Source organism: Chlamydomonas reinhardtii, chromosome 13 (genome assembly GCF_000002595.2).
Source record: "Chlamydomonas reinhardtii strain CC-503 cw92 mt+ chromosome 13, whole genome shotgun sequence".
Classification (NCBI taxonomy): Eukaryota; Viridiplantae; Chlorophyta; class Chlorophyceae; order Chlamydomonadales; family Chlamydomonadaceae; genus Chlamydomonas; species Chlamydomonas reinhardtii.
In genome coordinates, this window is record NC_057016.1 from 180,264 (window position 1) to 199,277 (window position 19,014).

At 62.3% G+C, this 19,014-nt stretch overlaps 3 protein-coding genes across 3 annotated transcripts; 1 reads left to right on the plus strand and 2 right to left on the minus strand.

The window, feature by feature from the left end:
- Positions 1 to 37: 37 nt before the first annotated feature.
- CHLRE_13g563400v5 (uncharacterized protein) lies at positions 38 to 10,185 on the minus strand. The gene is made up of 8 exons (XM_043069212.1): positions 9,934 to 10,185; positions 8,719 to 9,599; positions 4,887 to 8,531; positions 3,989 to 4,661; positions 2,254 to 3,938; positions 1,907 to 2,077; positions 1,574 to 1,834; positions 38 to 1,455 (listed from the first exon to the last, which is right to left on the minus strand). The coding sequence occupies exons 2-8, from the start codon at positions 9,595 to 9,597 to the stop codon at positions 1,159 to 1,161; spliced, it is 7,611 nt and encodes a 2,536-aa protein (XP_042917187.1). The 5' UTR covers positions 9,598 to 9,599; positions 9,934 to 10,185; the 3' UTR covers positions 38 to 1,158.
- Positions 10,186 to 10,525: 340 nt separating this feature from the next.
- CHLRE_13g563450v5 (uncharacterized protein) lies at positions 10,526 to 13,897 on the plus strand. Its single transcript, XM_043069213.1, has 9 exons — positions 10,526 to 10,894; positions 11,009 to 11,109; positions 11,212 to 11,700; positions 11,812 to 11,913; positions 12,014 to 12,069; positions 12,312 to 12,402; positions 12,672 to 12,718; positions 13,087 to 13,146; positions 13,402 to 13,897. Exons 3-7 carry the CDS (start codon positions 11,503 to 11,505, stop codon positions 12,681 to 12,683), a joined length of 459 nt encoding a protein of 152 aa, XP_042917188.1. The 5' UTR covers positions 10,526 to 10,894; positions 11,009 to 11,109; positions 11,212 to 11,502; the 3' UTR covers positions 12,684 to 12,718; positions 13,087 to 13,146; positions 13,402 to 13,897.
- A 232-nt stretch (positions 13,898 to 14,129) lies between these two features.
- On the minus strand, positions 14,130 to 18,965 carry CHLRE_13g563476v5 (uncharacterized protein). Its single transcript, XM_043069214.1, has 8 exons — positions 18,922 to 18,965; positions 18,087 to 18,829; positions 16,913 to 17,607; positions 16,731 to 16,844; positions 16,502 to 16,555; positions 16,200 to 16,307; positions 15,861 to 15,958; positions 14,130 to 15,704 (listed from the first exon to the last, which is right to left on the minus strand). The coding sequence occupies exons 3-8, from the start codon at positions 17,532 to 17,534 to the stop codon at positions 15,675 to 15,677; spliced, it is 1,026 nt and encodes a 341-aa protein (XP_042917189.1). The 5' UTR covers positions 17,535 to 17,607; positions 18,087 to 18,829; positions 18,922 to 18,965; the 3' UTR covers positions 14,130 to 15,674.
- Positions 18,966 to 19,014: the final 49 nt, after the last annotated feature.

Here is a 19,014-nt window from a genome sequence, read left to right on the forward strand (position 1 = left end):
GCATCCCCGCACGGGATGCAGGTTTGGGGGTGGTCACAAGAGTCAAGGTTGTGACAGGGCGGGTGTTCCATCACTTTCATCCCCGCATACCTTCCATCACCCACGAGGTGGGCGCTCCACACTGTCGCTGTCCCCTGGGCATCGCATCAGTCAACCCCGCAAAAACTTGCTTGTGTTGGTGTTCCCTAAGGCATCTTGCACGGCCAACAAGCCACCACCAAGCCCTCCACATAACAACCAAGCTCTCACCGGCCCAACATCACTGTGCCGCCGCGTCCCATTTACCTAGCCTTGATTCGATGTGCAAAATGCTTGTTCCTTGCAACGGTGTGTACTTTAATCATGCGTTGTTTGCAATCGCCAGCCAGCTCAACAACTGCTCCCTGCACTACTGGGACCGTTCCATCCACGGGCCTGAACTTCGGCCGCGCGCCCCAAGTAGAATCCAACTCTACGTACATCTGTATACACTATAGCCGAGCTGCCAACCAAAACAGTGCAGCAAAAACATTGCAAAACCGGAATTGCATGCTTGTGAGGCGCCGTGCCGTGCCCACTACCCGGACGAGTGCCATGCGTCCCGGCCCCGACCCGACCCGGATTGCCGTGTGTCCGTTGCAGGCCCCCCTGCCGGGGAGCGACCCCCCCTCCTCCACGGCTATGTGAAACGACGTTCGCTGTTGCGGGCAAGCTACAACTATGAATCAGACAACTCGACAAGCCCGCCTTGATTATTTGCAAAATGCGTATTGCTTGCAGCGGCGTGTGCTTCAATCATGCATTGTTTGCAATCGCCAGCCTGCTCAACACCTGCTCTCTGCACTACTGTGACCGTTCCGTCCATGGGCCTGAACTTCGGCCGCGCGCCCCAAGTAGAATCCAACTCTACGTACATGTGTATGCACTATAGCCGAGCTGGCAACCAAAACAGCGCAGCAAAAACATTGCAAAACCGGAATTGCAGGCTTGTGAGGCGCCGTGCCGTGCCCACTACCCGGACGAGTGCCATGCGTCCCGGCCCCGACCCGACCCGGATTGCCGTGTGTCCGTTGCAGGCCCCCCTGCCGGGGAGCGACCCCCCCTCCTCCACAGCTACAAATTTGCAGTGTCTACCATGATTGAAATCTTAAAGCAGTTCCTGACTGCTCTCCACCTCTGTCAACCAACAGGAAGGGGGCGCAGGCCCACGCGCCCCGTCATGAGCATGTACGTGAAGGCTTGCCTCGCGGCTTTCATGTCAATGGGAGTGTCGCGTGCAGGCACGTTCAGCCCACGAGCCATGCAGTATGCAAATAGCAGCGTGTAGGCCCCACAGTCTCGCATCCGCTGCCGCGGCACGTCAGCAGGTCGCACAATGCTCCACTCACTCTCTGCAATTGGCCGCTGCGCCGCCACCGACGCCAGCTTCACCCATTGCAGTAGCAGGCCGCCAACCTTGGCGTTGTCTTGCGATGGCTGGGAAGGGAAATGCAAAAAGAGAGGGGTGTGGAATACGGGCCGTTGGTTCTCAGGTACACTGCATGTAAGCAAGCCCCGCCCGACCCTCCGCGCGGAGGGGGCGCGCCCGACTCACCCCCAGCGAGTCGTACACCTCCACACGCTTGGATGACAGGTCCACGACGCCACACATCCAGTGCCCGGCAGCCATAGGCTTTTTCAGCCGTGCAGATGTGCGCGTAGCCGCACGGGGCTCCGTGGCTGGCACTGCGGCTGACGCGCTTGCTTCAGCCGCCTCCTCAACAGCTGCCTTGTCAGCCTCTTGCGCGCTGACGTCAGGCCAGTGAACGGGCACCACAATCCGGTCAACCGACCAAAGCCCATCCTCTGCACCGGCCTGCGGCAAGAGTACAGACAGCTGGTGTCAGGTGCATGCGTACCCACGCTCCAAATGGGTCAAGGGACTTACCAGCAGGTTCCGCCGTAGACTTCTTAGTGATGTCCACCGAGACACGTTCTCAAACACAACCGACGAGCCGTGGGGTAGATCAGGGACGAGCCTGTCCAAGAAGTACGTGCCCATGAAGTAACACCGCGGCACTCCCTGGATGCGCCTGCCGTGAAGGTCATTGTTAAACACCTGCGGGGCCGGGGCAAACACAGCCTTGACTGAGACGCGTGTGTGTGTGTGGGTGAGTGTGGGTGCGTGTGTGTGCATGTGTGCGGGGCAGAGATGGCGGGGGGGAGGCCATCCCATAGCCACGCGACAGTTGCAGGAGACCCCGGCAGGAGGGTGTGTGCACAGGCGGAACCCACCTGTAACATACGGAAGAGCACTTCCATGACATCACAATGCACGTCCGCGCCTGGCTTGGATAAGGTCCGCATCACTCCGGCGGTCAGCTGCAGGTCAAGGGCCGGGTTTGGGCGGAACCGGACAAGCTGCCTGCTGGCGTCCCCCGTATTCACTGTGCGGAGAATGGCTTCCATCTCCGGATCATCGCGGCCGCTGCTTGCTTCCACCACAGGCGCATCCACGTCAACAGCCGTGGAAGCACTGCCCTGGCAGCGGTTGCAATACCACTTGCCAGCGGGTGTGCATGGCAAGGTATGCAGGCAGAATGTGTGCGCGCCGCGTGCACACTCCTCGCCGGCACAAGTGACCCCGTCACACATGAGAATGAAGGCTGCGCCGTCCCGTCGCCCACACACGTAACATGCGGTGTCCACGTCCTCTGAGTGCTCCACGTGCCCGGCGCCAGACGCGCCGCCCGCCGGGAGCCCGCCAGATACTGAAGCCACCGGCGAAGTGTCCAACGGATGTGGCCCCACGCCTGGCACACCGCCATGTGGCTGGCCCAGCTGCATTGGAGAGCCTGGTAGGACAGGAGGCCGGGGGCCAGCTGGAAGGGCGGGGGCGGTGCCAGTGGGCATGCCTGACGTTGGCAGGGGTGGACTTGTAACTGTTGCCTCACGGCTCGCCGCAGCCATGTCCCCTGCGTTCTTCTCAGGAGTGGGGAGGCCAAAGACACCTTCAGCAGGAACGCCACTGGCGCGCGCTGCCTCCAGCGCCGCTGCCTGCTCAAACAGGTGCTTGTACTTCAGTCGTGTGGCCCGGGCCTGCCGCCGCAGCAGGCGGTCCTCGGCCGCCAGGTCATCCGGCAGCTGGGTGGCTTGGAGGAAGGACTTTACCACGAGGTCCCGCTCCAGTGAGTTGGTGAACAGCGGACGGAGCAGCTGCACGTCGTCCATGCTCCGGTACCGCGTCAGCACCACGAACAGGCAGGCACGAGATGTGCAGATGCCGCCACCATTGGGCATGGGCGTTGGCAGCAGGTCCACCACCCATCGGCGGTCACCAAAGCTGGCGCCTTGCACAAAGAAATCGGTCACCGCAAAGGCATCGCCAAGCGGCAGGTTCCGGCGCCGAACCCGGATGGTTCCGGAGCCCCTGACAGGCTCCACCTTGGCCGCATCTTTGCAGGTGACGGGTGTGACTGGGAACGCGCCGGCCGTGCCGAGGTCGGCAAAGGCATCGCCCAGGATGTCATGGGGCGTGTCAGTGTTCACCGGCACCACCAGCACCGCGGCGGGTAGGTACTTGAGCCGCCAGTGGGTGCCGCGCCCGGTGTCTGGCGGCTCGCGGGGGTCGGTGATGAGCCCCACCGCACGCACAAGGTTGTTGACACAGGAGCCCGCCTCAACGCCCTGGGCTTGTGTGCAGATGAAGGGAGCGCCCTCGAAGTACCACGTGTCCGGCGTCAGCTTGCCGAAGCGGTTCTCGTCCTCGCGCAAGCAGGCCAGCTCCTCCAGCGCGCTCAACGGCGCCGGCTGCTCCTGCTGCCCCTTCTCGCGTGCCCGAACGTGCGCCGCATTCCACACCACCAGGCGTTTGCCGGCAAGCTGCGCCGCGCGCTGCATCAGCCGGGTGTTGATGACGTGCCGTGGTGCATTGCGCTGCAGAACCACGCGCGGGAACTTGCGGGCCCAGGCCTGCGGATCTGCAGCAGCGGGGGTGGTGTTGCGTCGGCAACCAGCTTGTCAAGATTGCACACGCGCTTGTTGAGCGTCTCCACGAACGCCCGTATGAGGCTCGTGTCCGCCGGACGCTGTCCATTGAAGAACTTGGAGTATGCCGTCAAGTCCCGGCCGCCCTGGGAGCTGTCCTGCCGCTGCTGCTTCTCCAGCATGAACACGTCCGTTGCCGTGCGGTACACCTCAAACCCCGTCATGGCATTCTCGCTCAGGCCAGACACCTTTCCGGCACTGCCTTGGCCCTGGTCGTCACCATCTTTGTCCTTGCCCTTGCCCTGGTGCTTGCCCTTGTCCTTGCCAGTGCTCGGCGCCTTGCTGGTGACCGGCGCCTTGACGTGTTGAGTGGGCGGGCTGGACGCTGATGCCGTGGACGCTGCCGCCTGCTTTCGGGCCTCTTCTGCAGCTGCAAGTTCTGCCGCCAGCTTGCGGGGGGAGAAAGACGGGTCCGCCTCGACACGCGCCGCCCACTTGTAAATGGGCGTGCCCTTTGGCTGCGTGTTCTGGAACAGATCCCCGACCAGTGCGACCGGGCGGCCAACAAATGCGGCCAGCGACCGGCTGGTGGGGTCCAGGTGGTCGGGGGGATCCAAGGCCCTCTGAGCGGACCTGTTGCATGCGCGCAGGTGCTCCTGGCTGTTGTAGCCGATCTCGTCGATGGCAATGCCACCGTGCGCAATGTTGGACCGCACCTGTCCGTAGGAGGCACGGCACAGGTAAGCAGTGACACAGCAGCGGGAGGGAGGGTGTGTCAGGGTGGCGGTGGCGCAGTGGCCCCTCTGCCCTCCAACTGCCGCCCCCGCAGTCGTTGCCATTCCCCTCTCCCTCACCCCCCGCCCCCCAACCCAGCCCGGTGCCCCAGTCCCCACCCCATCTTTAGCACCACCGCCCCATCATACGCACAAGCCACGACGCACCTCATGCTGCCTCCTCGGGGCCAGCACGTTGCCGAGGCCGACGCCAAACATGCCGTGTGTAGATAGGGAGCGGTGGTATGGCGTGGTGAACGCGAGGGTGGCGGTCCACGCGTACGATGCAGTCGCCAGCCATTCCGGGTCGTCGTGCTGGAAGGTGTACCAAAGCAGCGCATGCATGAACTGGCTCTTGCCAGTGCCCGGCCCGCCCATGACCTTCATCTGCGGGGGCTCACCAGGCTGGGCACTGTTCCGGCGGTTGAAGCAGTCCGCCAGCACCATGAAGGGCACGGCCTGGTCGGCGGCCAGCGTGAACAGGTTGATGGTGTCCACCACTGACGGCCGCTCAGGCAGCTTGATCATGGGCGGCCTGCTTCCGGGCGCCAGCCGCGTGTCGATGGTGGCGCCAGCTGGCCCCTCACAAGAGATGACCGCGAACGTGGCGCCCCGCTCGCGGGCCAGCCGCATCGTCCTTGCCTGCGCCGGCTTTGAACCAGACGGGCCTGCGGCGGCGCCAGTCACTGGACCGGCGACTTCTGCGACTGCCTCTGCAAAGTTGCAGGCGCGGTAGTTCTTCAGCTCCTGGCATGCTCGCCGCAGGGCGCTCGCCAGCTCCAGATTGGCTGCCCGGACGTAGCCCAAAGGGGCAGCAGCATTGGGCTGCAGGTCTGGGGCAGCGCAGGCGCGCGCAGCACCCAGCGCATATCTGCCCTCGTTCCCGGTGTCAAACATCAGGTCCAGATTCCGCAGATGCAGGTCGAACGCGGATAGTTCGCCGCCCGCCCCTGCTGCCGCCATGCCCCGCGCTGGTTCCTCGTCAGAGTCATCAGGTGCCGCGCCAGCTCCATCCGCCGCCCCCTCCTCATCACGGCCGCCAACGTCTTGCACACGGCCCTGCCTCAATGGGGCATCTTCATCGGTGTCATGGTCGCTGCTGGTGTGGTCACGTCCTGCCGCCCTGCCCTCCCGCCGCCGCCGGTTGTATTCCTCGGTCAGGTATGCACGGCATTCATGGTCCCGTTCTAGACCGTCGAGGTAGGAAGTGATGAACGCCGCGTACTCTGCACCCGCGGATGGCAGGATGCGCTGGAGCCAGTCCTCATATGCTGCGCGCAGCGTCATGCCAGGCGGCACCGGGCTGGTGCGGTAGGCCTTGAACACCCCGAGCACGAACGCATAATACTCCTGCGCCGCGGGGCTGTCACAGTCGTCCGCAGGCGGGCGCCGGGGGATGGGCCCCAACAGCCGCACAAAGCGCGCTTGTTTAAACCGATGATGGGCATGTGTTGTGACCCAGGGATGATCTGCAGCCAAAGCCACGACACGGCTTGCAGTGGTGGTGCCGCGGAAGGTTTGCTGCTGTGCCGCATTTCCGGCGGTGCTTGAGTCCTCTGGCTCGGGGAGGCCCGCTGCTGGCCCCACTGCAGCCGCAACTGCTGGTGGCACATCACGGGTGCTGCCGGGCCGCGGCCGCTTTGCGGCCGGCGGCATGGCGGGATGGAACCCAGCCTTGAGACGCTTGAACTCGTACGTCATGGCCAGCGTGAAGGGGCTGCACTCGGGCCCATCCAGCTCCGGGCCCCGCAGCCGGTAGTGGGACACGCAAGTCACGGCGGCGGCCGGCGCATCTGGGCCGTCATCTTCCTCGTCGGGGATCACGATGATGGTGTCTACTCCACCTTCCTTCCCCTCCCAGCGGCTGTCGCCAGCGCCGGGTGCGCCTGCCGCCGCGAGTGCGGCGAACGCGCCGTGTGTGAGGATAGTGGTCTGGTACGTGGTCACGATGGTCTCGTCGCCGCCGAGCCGGTAGGACGCCATGGCCATGCCAACAGTGACGCTGATCGTGAGGCGGTTGACGGCCGCCATCACGTTGCCAAAGCCCCGGGCCGCTGGGTTCTCCACCGTGGGCGCGTACCCTCCAAGGGCCGCACCCGGAGCAGCCAGGAACTCCCGTGTTGCTGCGAGCGCCTTGATCAGGTTTGCCGCCTGGCTGCTTGGGACTGGCTTGCACACGTACTTGCAGGCATAGTACGAGCTCAGGTGCGCGCGGAGCTGGGCGGGCATGGTGACAGGCGCCACCACTGCGGGGTCCTGCTCAACTGGCGGCCGGTCCAGCTCGGTGGCCACTTCCTCAGTCAGCTGCCGGTCGACCTCACACGCCAGCGTGAAGTTGTTGTTTGCGCCAAACGCCATTGACACGGCCGGCATATGAGACACGATGTTGCGGCCATAGCGGGGCAGCGCAAACAGGCCACCACTGCCGATCCACTGAAAGCGCCGGCGGACCAGCCTGGGGTACTCCATGCCACAGTCCCCGTCCACGCCCGCGCATCCGTGACGCTTGCAGGTGTCGCTGTGGCAGTGGGTGTTGGTGGTGGCCGTGACCGTCGCAAGGTGCCGGGCGCAGCGTTTCCGGATCAGGCGCTTCACGCCTAGCTCGCCGCCAGCCATGGCAGCACCCTGCGCCAATCGGCTGCCAGCAATGATGCCGAAGTCGTGAGCAGCAGGCGGCAGGCGGTCCACGGCGGGCGGAGGAACCTCAGGTGGGCCAGGCAGGTCATCGCACATGGCGTCTGCAGCCGTGTTGCCGGCTTCCACCACCGGTGCCACTGCTGCGTCCAATGCTGGACTGCCGCTGCTGCCAGAGATGGTCGCGACGCGCCAGGGCACCACGCCGCCACTGGGACCAACCGGGCGGTACGAGCCGTACACAAGCACATCGGCGCCCTTGGGGTCATAGTACGGCTCGGGGTACCACATGGCGCAGAGCGCCTGAGCAAGCGCCAGTGCACGGCAGTTGGGGCCCTCAAACAGCTCCCGCATGCGCTCCACTGTGAACGCAGCCAGGTGCGCCAGGCCATGGATGTGGAGGGCAAGCCGGCCGCTCTGCTCAACCTTGATGGTGACGTGGAATACGACACCACAGAAGCAGCCAGGGTTTTCCTGTTGGCGCGCGCCCATCTTCCATCCAAAGAGCACCTCCATGACCGCGGCCACCACTGCCTTTAGCAGTGCCTTGCAGGCGTGCGGGTTCTCCTTGACGCGTTGCCAGCGCCTGGTGACCGTGTCCACCCGTGCGGGTGCACCGTCGTCACCAAACTCGACCACCTCGCCAGCCGCCACGATAGCAGCTCCACTGTGCATGTCAGCGGGGTTGATGTTGAATGCCAACAGCGGCGGGCCCATGGCGGCATTCACAAACCGCAGGCTGGACTGGGCGTTGGCATAGTAGGCGTCGGTCATGTCAATCCGCCCCGCTGTGCGCTGCATGGTGGTGACCAGTGCTCGAACGAGCGGCGACGAGGACTTGAGCGCCGCCTGCCGTTCAGGGTGGCGGCGCGGAAGTGCCAGAACTGTGGCCACGGACTTAATGATGTCACGGGGGATGTAGCCCACTGTAGTCACGTCCTTGCCGCACGTCTTGGCAGTGACAAACGTGTTGCGCCGGGACTCTTCAAGGTGCAGGACGTCCAGCATCCGGGCCAGCATGGGGAGGTTACCGCTGAACTGTGCACGGGGCACGCGCGCCGACACGTGGCGGAAGAAGGCCGTGTTCGACATGCCCATGGGGCGCCGGCCTCCAGCGGTGTGCGGGAAAGCTGTGGGGAAGCAGGCGGCCAGCACGTCATCTGCGGCGTGAGGCAACACCTGCACACGCATGCAACATGCCGGCGGAAAAACACACTCAGTGCACATCCTTAAGTGCTTAAGCTGTCCCCGAGCGAACCACACGTCCCGTTGCCCAACTGCCCCAACACCCCGCACCCCGCACCCCGCACCCCACACCCTGCTCCCCGCACCCCGCACCACGCACCGTGTTTAGCCCCTGCCTTACCTTTGCACCTCGTCCACCAGCACAGTACACCAATCGCTTCTCACGGGTCAGTTGCTCTTCGATGGCCGTGGCCGTGTCCGGCTGTCTGACCTCGTGGGGGCCAGTAGGAGGCGGCCCAACTGGGAGGACAACTTCCAACTCTTCAAGGCACGCCTGCTCCACAGATGCAGCGCTGGTCTCCACCATCCGGCGCATGCCAGCTGCGCTGCCGATGGGATAGAACGCCGCCCGGACCGACAAGTCCTCAGCTACACCGGCAGGTGAGCATGTAGCACCTGCCACATCCGTGCCCATGTTCGCCTCTCGAACGCTGGAGTTGCCGGCGCGGTCATGCATGAACGCGCCGCGAACCAGCGCTTCGGTGCAGTCGTTGGCAGGAGCGACCACGCTCTCGACCAGCGATGCCGGGACTGCATCATCAGGGTGCTGCGCCTGCCATGCTGCCAGCGCCTCCAAGTCCACAGCGCCGGCAGTGCTGATGTCCGCCAGGTAGTTCGCCCATGCCACCAGCACTCGAGTTCGCACATGCAGAACCCGGGCGCTGGCTAGTCGCTCCTCCAGCTCCCGCCGGTCCCGCACCACATCCAGGCACACAAGTGAGATAGTCTCACCCAACTGGTCCGGGTGCCGCGGCAGCATGTCATACAGCTGCTGCCGCGGCGGGTTTGCCACCGCAATGCCGTGTACGGTCACGGCCACCGGCTGTGCCTCTGGTGGCCGATTCTTCAGCTGCAGAGTATACACGTATTGGTGCACGGCTCCCAAGCCCAGGACCTGAGCCTCCAGTTGTGTTGGGGTCTCCAGCCGTTGCCCAAGGCTGTTGACTTCCGGAATGTCACCGCCATCCACTCGCGCTAGGCACGCCGCTGGGATCTTCATCCCTGTCCAGGGTCGCAGCACAGGTGGGGAGAGATGGGGGGGGGGCGAGCACGCAGTTTGCAACGGTATGCAACAGAATTACTTATATACGTCATAAGATGTCAGATAGATCCCTGCCCGGATGTGAGCCCCTTCCCCGCCGCCCCCATACCCTGCTCTACGTATTTGCGGCAGTGCGTGAGCGTGGGAGCTTGCCCCTGCACCCTGCCCAGCGCTGAGACCCCTGTCCCCATGCACTCTGGGAAAAGGTCTTCCCCGGAAAAAAAACCGTTCCCGGAAAGATGCTGAACTTTCCCGTAATGGGGCAAAACTTTCCCGGACGGGGGCAAAACGTACCCGTAGCCGGGGTTCCCGGAACCCCCACGTCCCTGCTGCTGGCCGATTTGTGCTCGCATATGTGCAGGCTCACTTAATTTCAAGCTCATTCAGGCCCTTAGGGTTTGTTACATAATGCACGCCGTCGACCCCATCCCACCCCACTTCGACCCAACCCGGAACTGCACGGAGGTTCACCGGAACTTTTTTAAAAAACAAAAAACAGCTGACCGCCCATGGGAAGCCCATGGATAGTGGCAAGCGGTTGATGTCCATGAGGATTTGGCGCGGATATGGCGCATGCAGCGTGGCTAGTGTGCATGCGCGCATGTATGTGTGTGTGGTGGGGGGGGGCGGGGCCTGGTGTAGGACGAGGTGTGGCACCAATGTCACATCCACACCTTGAACCCCAGAGAACAGGCATGTAGGCAGGGAGGATTAGGGAAGTCGGTAGAGGCTGATGGACTGGAAACGGGGCGGGGGGGGGGGGGGGCGGGGCGGGGCGGGGCGGGGGAATTGCGACCGGCGAGCATCTGCATGGGGTTTCACGAGACTGACTGAAGCAACAAGCGTGTTAACTTACATAAATATAGTAGCATACATAAATGTAGTACCTACTTATACTTGATACACTGCATTTCGTCTCAGCAAGAGTTCTGCAGCTGGTGCACTTACTTATGTCGCTGTCCCTTGCTCCGCTCTCCCTCGCTAATGTGCGTTTTGAACACAAGTTAAGACTAGCTCAAATCTCAGTAGCTACTTTGCTGGCTGGGGCCGCGAATTCTCGCGCTGCTGACTCGTTCACCGGCTCGGCGACGCTGCTCAGACGTCAGCTGAAGCCAGCTGTCACGTAAGGTTTACGAGTCAGCGTCCGTTTCTATCAGCTTTGCTTCAAAGTTTGTCTTCTCGGTCGCCCGCGTCATGGCCATCCAACATTGCTCTGCAACACTACCGGCAACAACGTTCACACGTTCGTCCACAGGTTAGTCGACAGGTTGCAATGGCAATGGGATGCGTTAAGAACACATGTTGCAGGCGTTGGATGTTGCCGCCCGCCCGCCCCCCCTCAACCCTGCGTGTGTTGTGTGTTGTGCAGGATTCAACCTCTCGCTCCAACCTCCAGCCCCCGCAACCAGGCATCGTTTACTGCAAGGAAGCGACAGCGCAAATGGAAGCGGCCGGGGGGTCGTTTTGCGGGTGAGTGAAGTCTACAGCGCCGGCCGCTGTGGTACTAGCGTGGGGAAATCGTGGAATGCGGAAGTGTTGATCCTCGCGACCTCATGCCGCTGTTCGCTGCAGGCAATTCCCCGTGGACCCTGCCTTCAAGGTCCTGTCGCTGGAGTATTCTGCCCCGAATCCCGACATCGCCCGGGCTATCCGGCGTGTTGACTCGGTGCCGAACCCCCCGCTGCCGAGCCATGTCGTCGCCATCGAAAGCACTGCACTAGATGCGGACCTGTCGCTTGCTATGGGCGTCTCGCTCACGCGGGGCCGGCACACGTCGTATTTGGTAGACGCCGTGGCTCTGCAGCAAAGCAACAGCGCCGCGGTGGCCGCCCGCAAGGCTGACGGTGACAAGTGGGGCCCAGCATGCGACGAGATCTTCCGGGGCTGTCGGTGTGTGACGGGGCAGGAGGTGGTTTCTACGCAGCTGTAAAGGAGCCGGCGGGGAAGGTGGAGGGGGGCGAGGGCTCCATATTCAAGCCCTCCTTTGATGGCCCTGCCTTTCGGCCCTCATGGGGCGAGCTGAGCGGCAAGGCAACAGGCGTGGTGGCATGTGTCCTTCAGGCGAGTATGGGGTGGCCTCCTGGGTAAGGAGTAGGCTTGCAGACATGTGGGTTCCTAATGTAGCCGCCCCGCAGTCGGTAATGTGTGACCATGTACCATGCCGACACGCAGGTGCCAATTGGCGAGGAGACGGACATAATCTGCGCCGAGTACGACAACCTGGTCAGCAAGGGGCAGTTCGTGACTATGGACCGGTTCAGTGGTGACCACACGGTAGGTGGGCCGAGTCAGCGTGTCAGGCACTGGCTGCATAATCCGCACGGGGCTGCTCATATGCACACCAAGATGACATGCCGACTGCACATCCTGGCAGGTGAACATGACCGGCAACGCGCTGATACAGAATGACGGCAAGGCCATCTCGAAAGGGTGCGTGGGCAGGGCACAGGGGAAGCCAAAGCGCTGTGGCCAAACAACCGAGACTTGCGCTGTGAGCTCGCGAGTTTGTGCCGGGCACTGGGCAGCCCGGCCTACCATCGTCCCAAGCTAAGCCTTTTGCGAAGGACGGTGATGCCACAGTCAGGCAGCCTTTCCTCTCGCATGGCTACACTCACATCTTACCACATAGCCAGCTCCTGACCGATCCCACCCCTTCCCGCGGTGGCTCACAGGTACGCCGTGGCGCAACGCGCCCGTGTCACCAGCAACGTGGGGGCGGCGTGGGGCTACGGTGGAGGTGGCGGGTTTCAGGAGCTCTTTGGGGTGAGTCAATGAGATGGGTTTAGGGAGTTGTTGTAGGTGCTGGGTCGTAGGTGGCATAGGTGGCTGAAGTCCACCTCCTCGCGCTATTTGTGTGCATGTGGCTTCAACAAAGGACTGTTTGCTGCCTACCTGCCTGCTTGTAAGGTGTTGGAATCTATGGCTACCTTGCCACGATACCTTGATCCAGTGTCATGTACCCGCCCACTGCCCTCCCCCGCCACACCTTGGCGCCCAACCCCTGCTGCTTCCCCTCCGGATCGGTCCCCCAGACGGCTGGCTGACAGGCACTACACCTCCGACATAGTGCTCAGCAACGGTGAGTGTCCATGACACATATTGGCATACATAGATGCAGTACTTGTGCGTCATAGTGTGTGTTGGTGGGAGGTGGTGGGGTAATCCGTGTGAAGCATGACGGAGATGCAGAGGTGGCGGGACGGTGATTCCCTGGCAACCCTGCATGCACATGGCTCTTGCCTCTTATACGCTGCCTCCCTGACCTTGGCCACAATGTGTCGTCTCTGCCATTGTGGCAGAGGACTGACAAGCAGTAACATATATGTGTGGCTACCTTGCCATGGTACCTTAATCCCGTGTCACATACCTGCCCGCTGCCTTGTCCTGCCACACCTTGGTACCCAACCCTGTCCCATCGCACACCGAACCCCTGCTTTTTCCCTCCAGACCCGTCCCCCAGACGGCTGGCTGACTGCCACTACACCTCCGACATAGTGCTCAGCAACGGTGAGTGTCCGCGACACATGTTGGCATACATAGACGCAGTGTTTGTGCATCGTTGTGTGTGTTGGTGGGAGGTGGTGGGGTAATCCGTGTGAAGCATGACGCAGATGCTGAGGTGGCTGGAAGGTGATTCCCTGGCAACCCTTCGTGCACATGGCTCTTGCCTCTTATACGCTGCCTCCCTGACCTTGGCCGCAATGTGTCGTCTCTGCTGTTTGTGGCTAGCTGTAACATATATGTGTGGCTGTGTGCATGCAGGGGCAACCATGTGACACAGCCAACAAGCAGGCAGTGGAGGCGCAACTCAGGATCCGGCATGGGCAGCAGCTGGTCCAGCACTAGGGGTGGAGGCGGGCATGATGGTGCCAAGGACGGAGTTTGGTCGTAGGAAGATGTGGCGGCTGCGGTGGAGGTGGGCATCAAGGTTGTCGGATGCATTGTACCCAGCAGACACGCAAGTGATGGCGCTAGTCATTGTTAGAAATTGCACGCATACATATAGGCAGACATCATACGAGGTTTGGTGTAGTGTTGCATGAGCGTAATGGACTTGTCAACGAGGAGCAGGTGTGTGGCCGGTGTCATAAAAGGATAACGCAATATTGCGCGGTGTACAGTGTGAATCCTAAGTGTGTTAGTAGCTTCCAAGACTTTCTGTTCAGGTGCTGAACTTTCCTGTTCAAGGGCTTCACTTGCCCGTAAGAAGTTTCCCCGTATGGACTTCCCCGTACAAACTCCTACTTCCTTTGAAAGCATACTGGGAACTACCCCCTGCTTTTTGGAGGCCCCACGCCCCTCACCCCCAACAAACCCACCTGACAGCGCAGACACACATGTGTCGCACATAGTCACACGTGGTTCATCCGCTGCGGCATCGACAGTCTGGTTTGGGCCAGAGGTCTCCCATCGCATGCAGAAGGGCACGAGCCAGTACCCTGGGCGTTCAGGATCTGGCCGTGGCTGCTTGTCGGCCCTGGGTGGGTACGTTGGAAGGTTGGCGTCCACAGGCCCGTTGGCCGGCTCGCTGTAGATCTCATGCACCGCGCGCCGGTTTCGCACTGGCCGTTGCTGCTGCTCATCCTCACACCCGTATGCACCGGTGTGCTGCACTGCCATTCCATCAGCGGCTGAGGCTCTTGCCACCATATCTGCTGCCGCGCCACCAGGCTCCTCATCTGCGTCCTCCTCCAGCGTCTCGTCGACCGCACCCGCTGCACCACTGTCTGGTAGCTGCAACCAAAGATGGCCTCGGTTGCGCAACCACTGCAGGCGGAACCCCACCGGCAGTGCAGGTTCGGGTGCCGCCGGCGGCACGTCTGGGTCTGGGCCTGGTAGTGGCCGCCAGGTCACAACGTGCGCAGGCCTCGTCACCGCATCGGTCCGCAGCACATCAGCACGTAGCAGTTCGACGTTGGGTATCTGGCTGAACTCCAGCTGCTGCGACTCCACTGCTGACTTCATCTCGCTGCAGCATGCACACACTCGCGTGGGCATGTGTTCTTTCAGCACCAAGTCAAGCCTGCGCGCCGTGTCCACCTGTACCTGGAATGGCACAGCTGGCAGCACTGCGTCCGGTGGCAGGTCCTGCTGGCGTAAAGGCCATTCACCATGCGGGAAATCCAGGCATCCCGGCGGCTGCTCTGCATCAGCAGCGGCTGGCTGAGACCTCGCGCCCCAGTGTGCTGCCTCCAGAACCATGGCAACAAGCACAGACCCCGCCCCAATTGCCTCCTCATCACTGCTCTCTGATTCATGCGCGCTGGCCAACCTTGCACGCTCACGGCGGGCAGCCCGCTCCTCAGGTGATTCCACATCACGGGCAGCCTGTCTCTGCTTCCGCTGCTCTGCCAGCCGCTCATCTCGCTGTGCCATCGTCTCCCTGTCCCGGGCCGCCTGTTTCTGCTTCCGCTGCTCTGCCAGCCGCTCATCTCGCTGTGCCGTCGTCTCCCTGTCCCGGGCCGCCTGGTCCTGCTTCCGCTGCTCTGCCAGCCGCCCATCACGCTGTGCAGTCGTCTCCCTGTCCCGGGCCGCCTGATCCTGCTTCCGCCGCTCTGCCAGCCGCACCTCACGCTGTGCAGTCGTCTCCCTGTCCCGGGCTGCCTGTTTCTGCTTCCGCCGGTCTGCCAGCCGCCCATCACGCTGTGCAGTCGTCTCCCTGTCCCGGGCCGCCTGATCCTGCTTCCGCTGCTCTGCCAGCCGCACCTCGCGCTGTGCGGTTGTCTCCCTGTCCCGGGCCGCCTGATCCTGCTTCCGCCGCTCTGCCAGCCGCACCTCACGCTGTGCAGTCGTCTCCTTGTCAAGGGCCGCCTGTTTCTGCCTCCGCCGCTCTGCCAGCCGCTCATCGCGCTGTGCAGTCGTCTCCCTGTCCCGGGCCGCCTGTTTCTGCTTCCGCCCCTCTGCCAGCCGGTCCAAACACGCACGAGGTGTCTCTTTTGCACGCTGCTCCTTCAGCCGTCGTTTCCGAGCTGCCCGCCGTTCTGCCTCCGATGCGTATTTGGAACGGCTCTGAGACGTCAGGCCCGGTGGCGCATTCACACCATCGGGATCTTGTGGTGGGCCACCTGTGTTCATGGGCACAGCAGATTACCTCACGGAACCTCTCCATTTGTTCATATGTCCCAACACGCACTAGTGTTTCCTATGCCAGGTGCCCACCCCACAGCCACCGACAGCTGCCTACCTGTTCCTTTGCCAGGAGAGAGAGCCACAGCAAGCGCCTGCTGTAGTAATGAGTGCATCTGTCCGCCCTCGCTTCCACACGACACGCCACGACCATAACTTGACGTGCCGGCCCTCCCGAATGGCAGTCCGTGGCCTGCACGGACATTTGAAATGCAGCATATATGCCACTGGTGCCCAACGCTCGCCAGTTGGTCCTCCACCAACCCCCCCCCCCTTTCACCTATGCCACAACCATGCAACCCCCTTACTGAGCACACCCTTCCCCTTGCCTTGCATACAAACCCTTCCCCGCACACTCCCATACCTCCTGGCATTACATTATGCATCTGCAATCCGCACCATCACGCACGACATGACTACATGTGTGCCCTCACCTGACGTCATCACATTTGCAAGCGCCACGTACGTGCAGGACTGCACACCGGCTCCCCTATCAATAGTGCCGGTGCTGGCTGCTGCTGCCATACCGCCCTCTCCACCACCTGCACGTGCATCCCACAGGTGAAAACTCTGGATCAGTGCACAGCATTGATGCGTGCAAGCTACAGGGCGCCCCACAGCGTCTGGTACTGGTGTTTGTGGTGCCGGTACAGCCGCAGGATTTGAAACCCAAAGTCATCTTCCGCTTGCACAGACGGCAATCAACACCCTGGTGTCCAGCATCCCCCGACCATACCTTCCTGACACCCATTCGCAGGATTACATGCGGCTGCTGGTGACCGCCATGAACCTACACGCACGGGAAGGTCAGGCACCAGTCGGTTTGCCTACCTGTCATCAATTGGACCCCACAACAGCCCCCACCATCGCTCCTGTCAAGCATGCCCCAGCCCCCGTGTGGCCTGCCACGCAAACCCGCCTCAACCCTACCGGTGTATATGTGCCCATTACCGCTGCACCCTTACCAGTGCCAAACGTCAATGGCTCTTGCACGCCAGCTGCCACCATGCGCACAAGCTGGCTCAATGCGGGCACAAAAGTGCTGCCAGCAGACAGCAGTGCCTGCACGATCGCCGTTCCTGCATATCAAACCCGGCACAACGGTTGGTGTACATCTCCCCTCCGCTAGCCTCTCAAGAGGGCCTACCTGTGGCCTCGGCCCGCAGAGGCGCCAGTGCCGCCGGCACTGCGGGGGCATCTTTGCACCACAAATCCCAGCCGGTGGGAGACACCGCCCCCACATCCACACAAGCATGTAGCGACTGTTCTGTAGTGCTGGTGAACCCCTCGTAGTGGCCGGCGTTGGTTGGGGTCGGAGATATGAGAATATGCAGAACGCGCGTGGGCGCGGTGGGTACCAACTTTTGGTGCCCGTGGTAGCATGTGGCACGCTTGAGCCATATCACAATCACCGCGCCCAGAATCTCTGCCAGCACCATGAGCTCCAAGTACGTTGCCAGAGTTGACGTTCGAGACATCCACGCTGCATATGCTGCCGGGTGGCCAAGATGCACGCTGTTGTCCAACACAGCCGACTGGTGGGCTGCGACTAGCCCGAAGCCACCACCGATGGACTGCATGTGCTCCCACACGGCACGCGTGGTCATACCGCGGACAACAAGCCGCCGTAAATACGCCGCTGCCAGGTACCGTTCCGCCTTGGGGAGCCCACTTGCGATAGCATGGAAAGCGCACTCCCCATTCTCCGGTGTTTCCTCGGGCTTTGCCGCCGCTAAGCCGATATCTACAATGCCAGCGGGCAGCGACATTATACCTAGCCTTTCATCGCGACTGAATAACGCTTGGCCAAATTGGATGGGTACCACGCAACGCTTTCACGCACTATGGTGTAGCGTCAGCACAGTTCAACCATTCAAGGTGAAATACATACATGTTCGATTCCTGTGTCCGAGTCGCCGCAACATTCGTGCACTTGGCGCAGTCTGAATTACATGGACAACCTCATGACTTCGAACGACCGCGCCCGTCGCGCTCTCTGCTCGCTGTTTCCTAAATATTGATTTAATCGCTAACATGTATTGTACTCGGTAATTACTTCCTGATTAACGCGCGGGGAGCGAGCGCCGCGCTCGCGCGCCCGCTACGCTCGCATTTCCTCTCTGGTGCGCTTGCCGTGTATTAGTTTCATTGTTAAGTGTCGTTTAAAAGTCCGCGCGTAGGTCTGCAGCGCTCATAGAGTTCGCTTGTGTGGCGAGTCCCAGCGCTCGCTGCGCTCGCGTTTTGCAAGGGTTAAGCGAGCGTTGTGATTCATTTCCGCGTGCCCTACCGTGTGGCGTTGCGGGCGGGTGCGTAACGCGTGCCTGTGCGTTGCGGTCTCCGCTGCCTACGTCCGGTCCTACGGGTGGGCTGCGCTGGGGTCCAGGGGGTGTAGTCCTCCGCTCTGCTCTACGCTACGCTTCGAGGAGCTACGGCGACGTCCGGTCCTACCTACGGGTCGGCAGCGCTGGGGTCCGGTCCTACGGGTGGGCTGCGCTGGGGTCCAGGGGGTGTAGTCCTCCGCTCTGCTCTACGCTACGCTTCGAGGAGCTACGGCGACGTCCGGTCCTACCTACGGGTCGGCAGCGCTGGGGTCCGGGGGGTGTAGTCCTCCGCTCTGCTCTACGCTACGCTTCGAGGAGCTACGGCGACGTCCGGTCCTACCTACGGGTCGGCAGCGCTGGGGTCCGGTCCTACGGGTGGGCTGCGCTGGGGTCCAGGGGGTGTAGTCCTCCGCTCTGCTCTACGCTACGCTTCGAGGAGCTACGGCGACGTCCGGTCCTACCTACGGGTCGGCAGCGCTGGGGTCCGGGGGGTGTAGTCCTCCGCTCTGCTCTACGCTACGCTTCGAGGAGCTACGGCGACGTCCGGTCCTACCTACGGGTCGGCAGCGCTGGGGTCCGGGGGGTGTAGTCCTCCGCTCTGCTCTACGCTACGCTTCGAGGAGCTACGGCGACGTCCGGTCCTACCTACGGGTCGGCAGCGCTGGGGTCCGGGGGGTGTAGTCCTCCGCTCTGCTCTACGCTACGCTTCGAGGAGCTACGGCGACCGAGATCTTTGTTACTGTCTGGTCCGTTTGCGGCCCGATCGCGGACAAACTCCCTGTTGATTAGGTGCGGCAGTCATCCGGGCCATTTCATGCATGTGCGCACAGCCCACCCTCGCCAGCAGACTGTCACTGTCCAGCCGTCCGGGGGCATCTGTGGCTCTATGCCAGATGCCACGCACAGTAGTGGCCGATGCAGCAAGGAT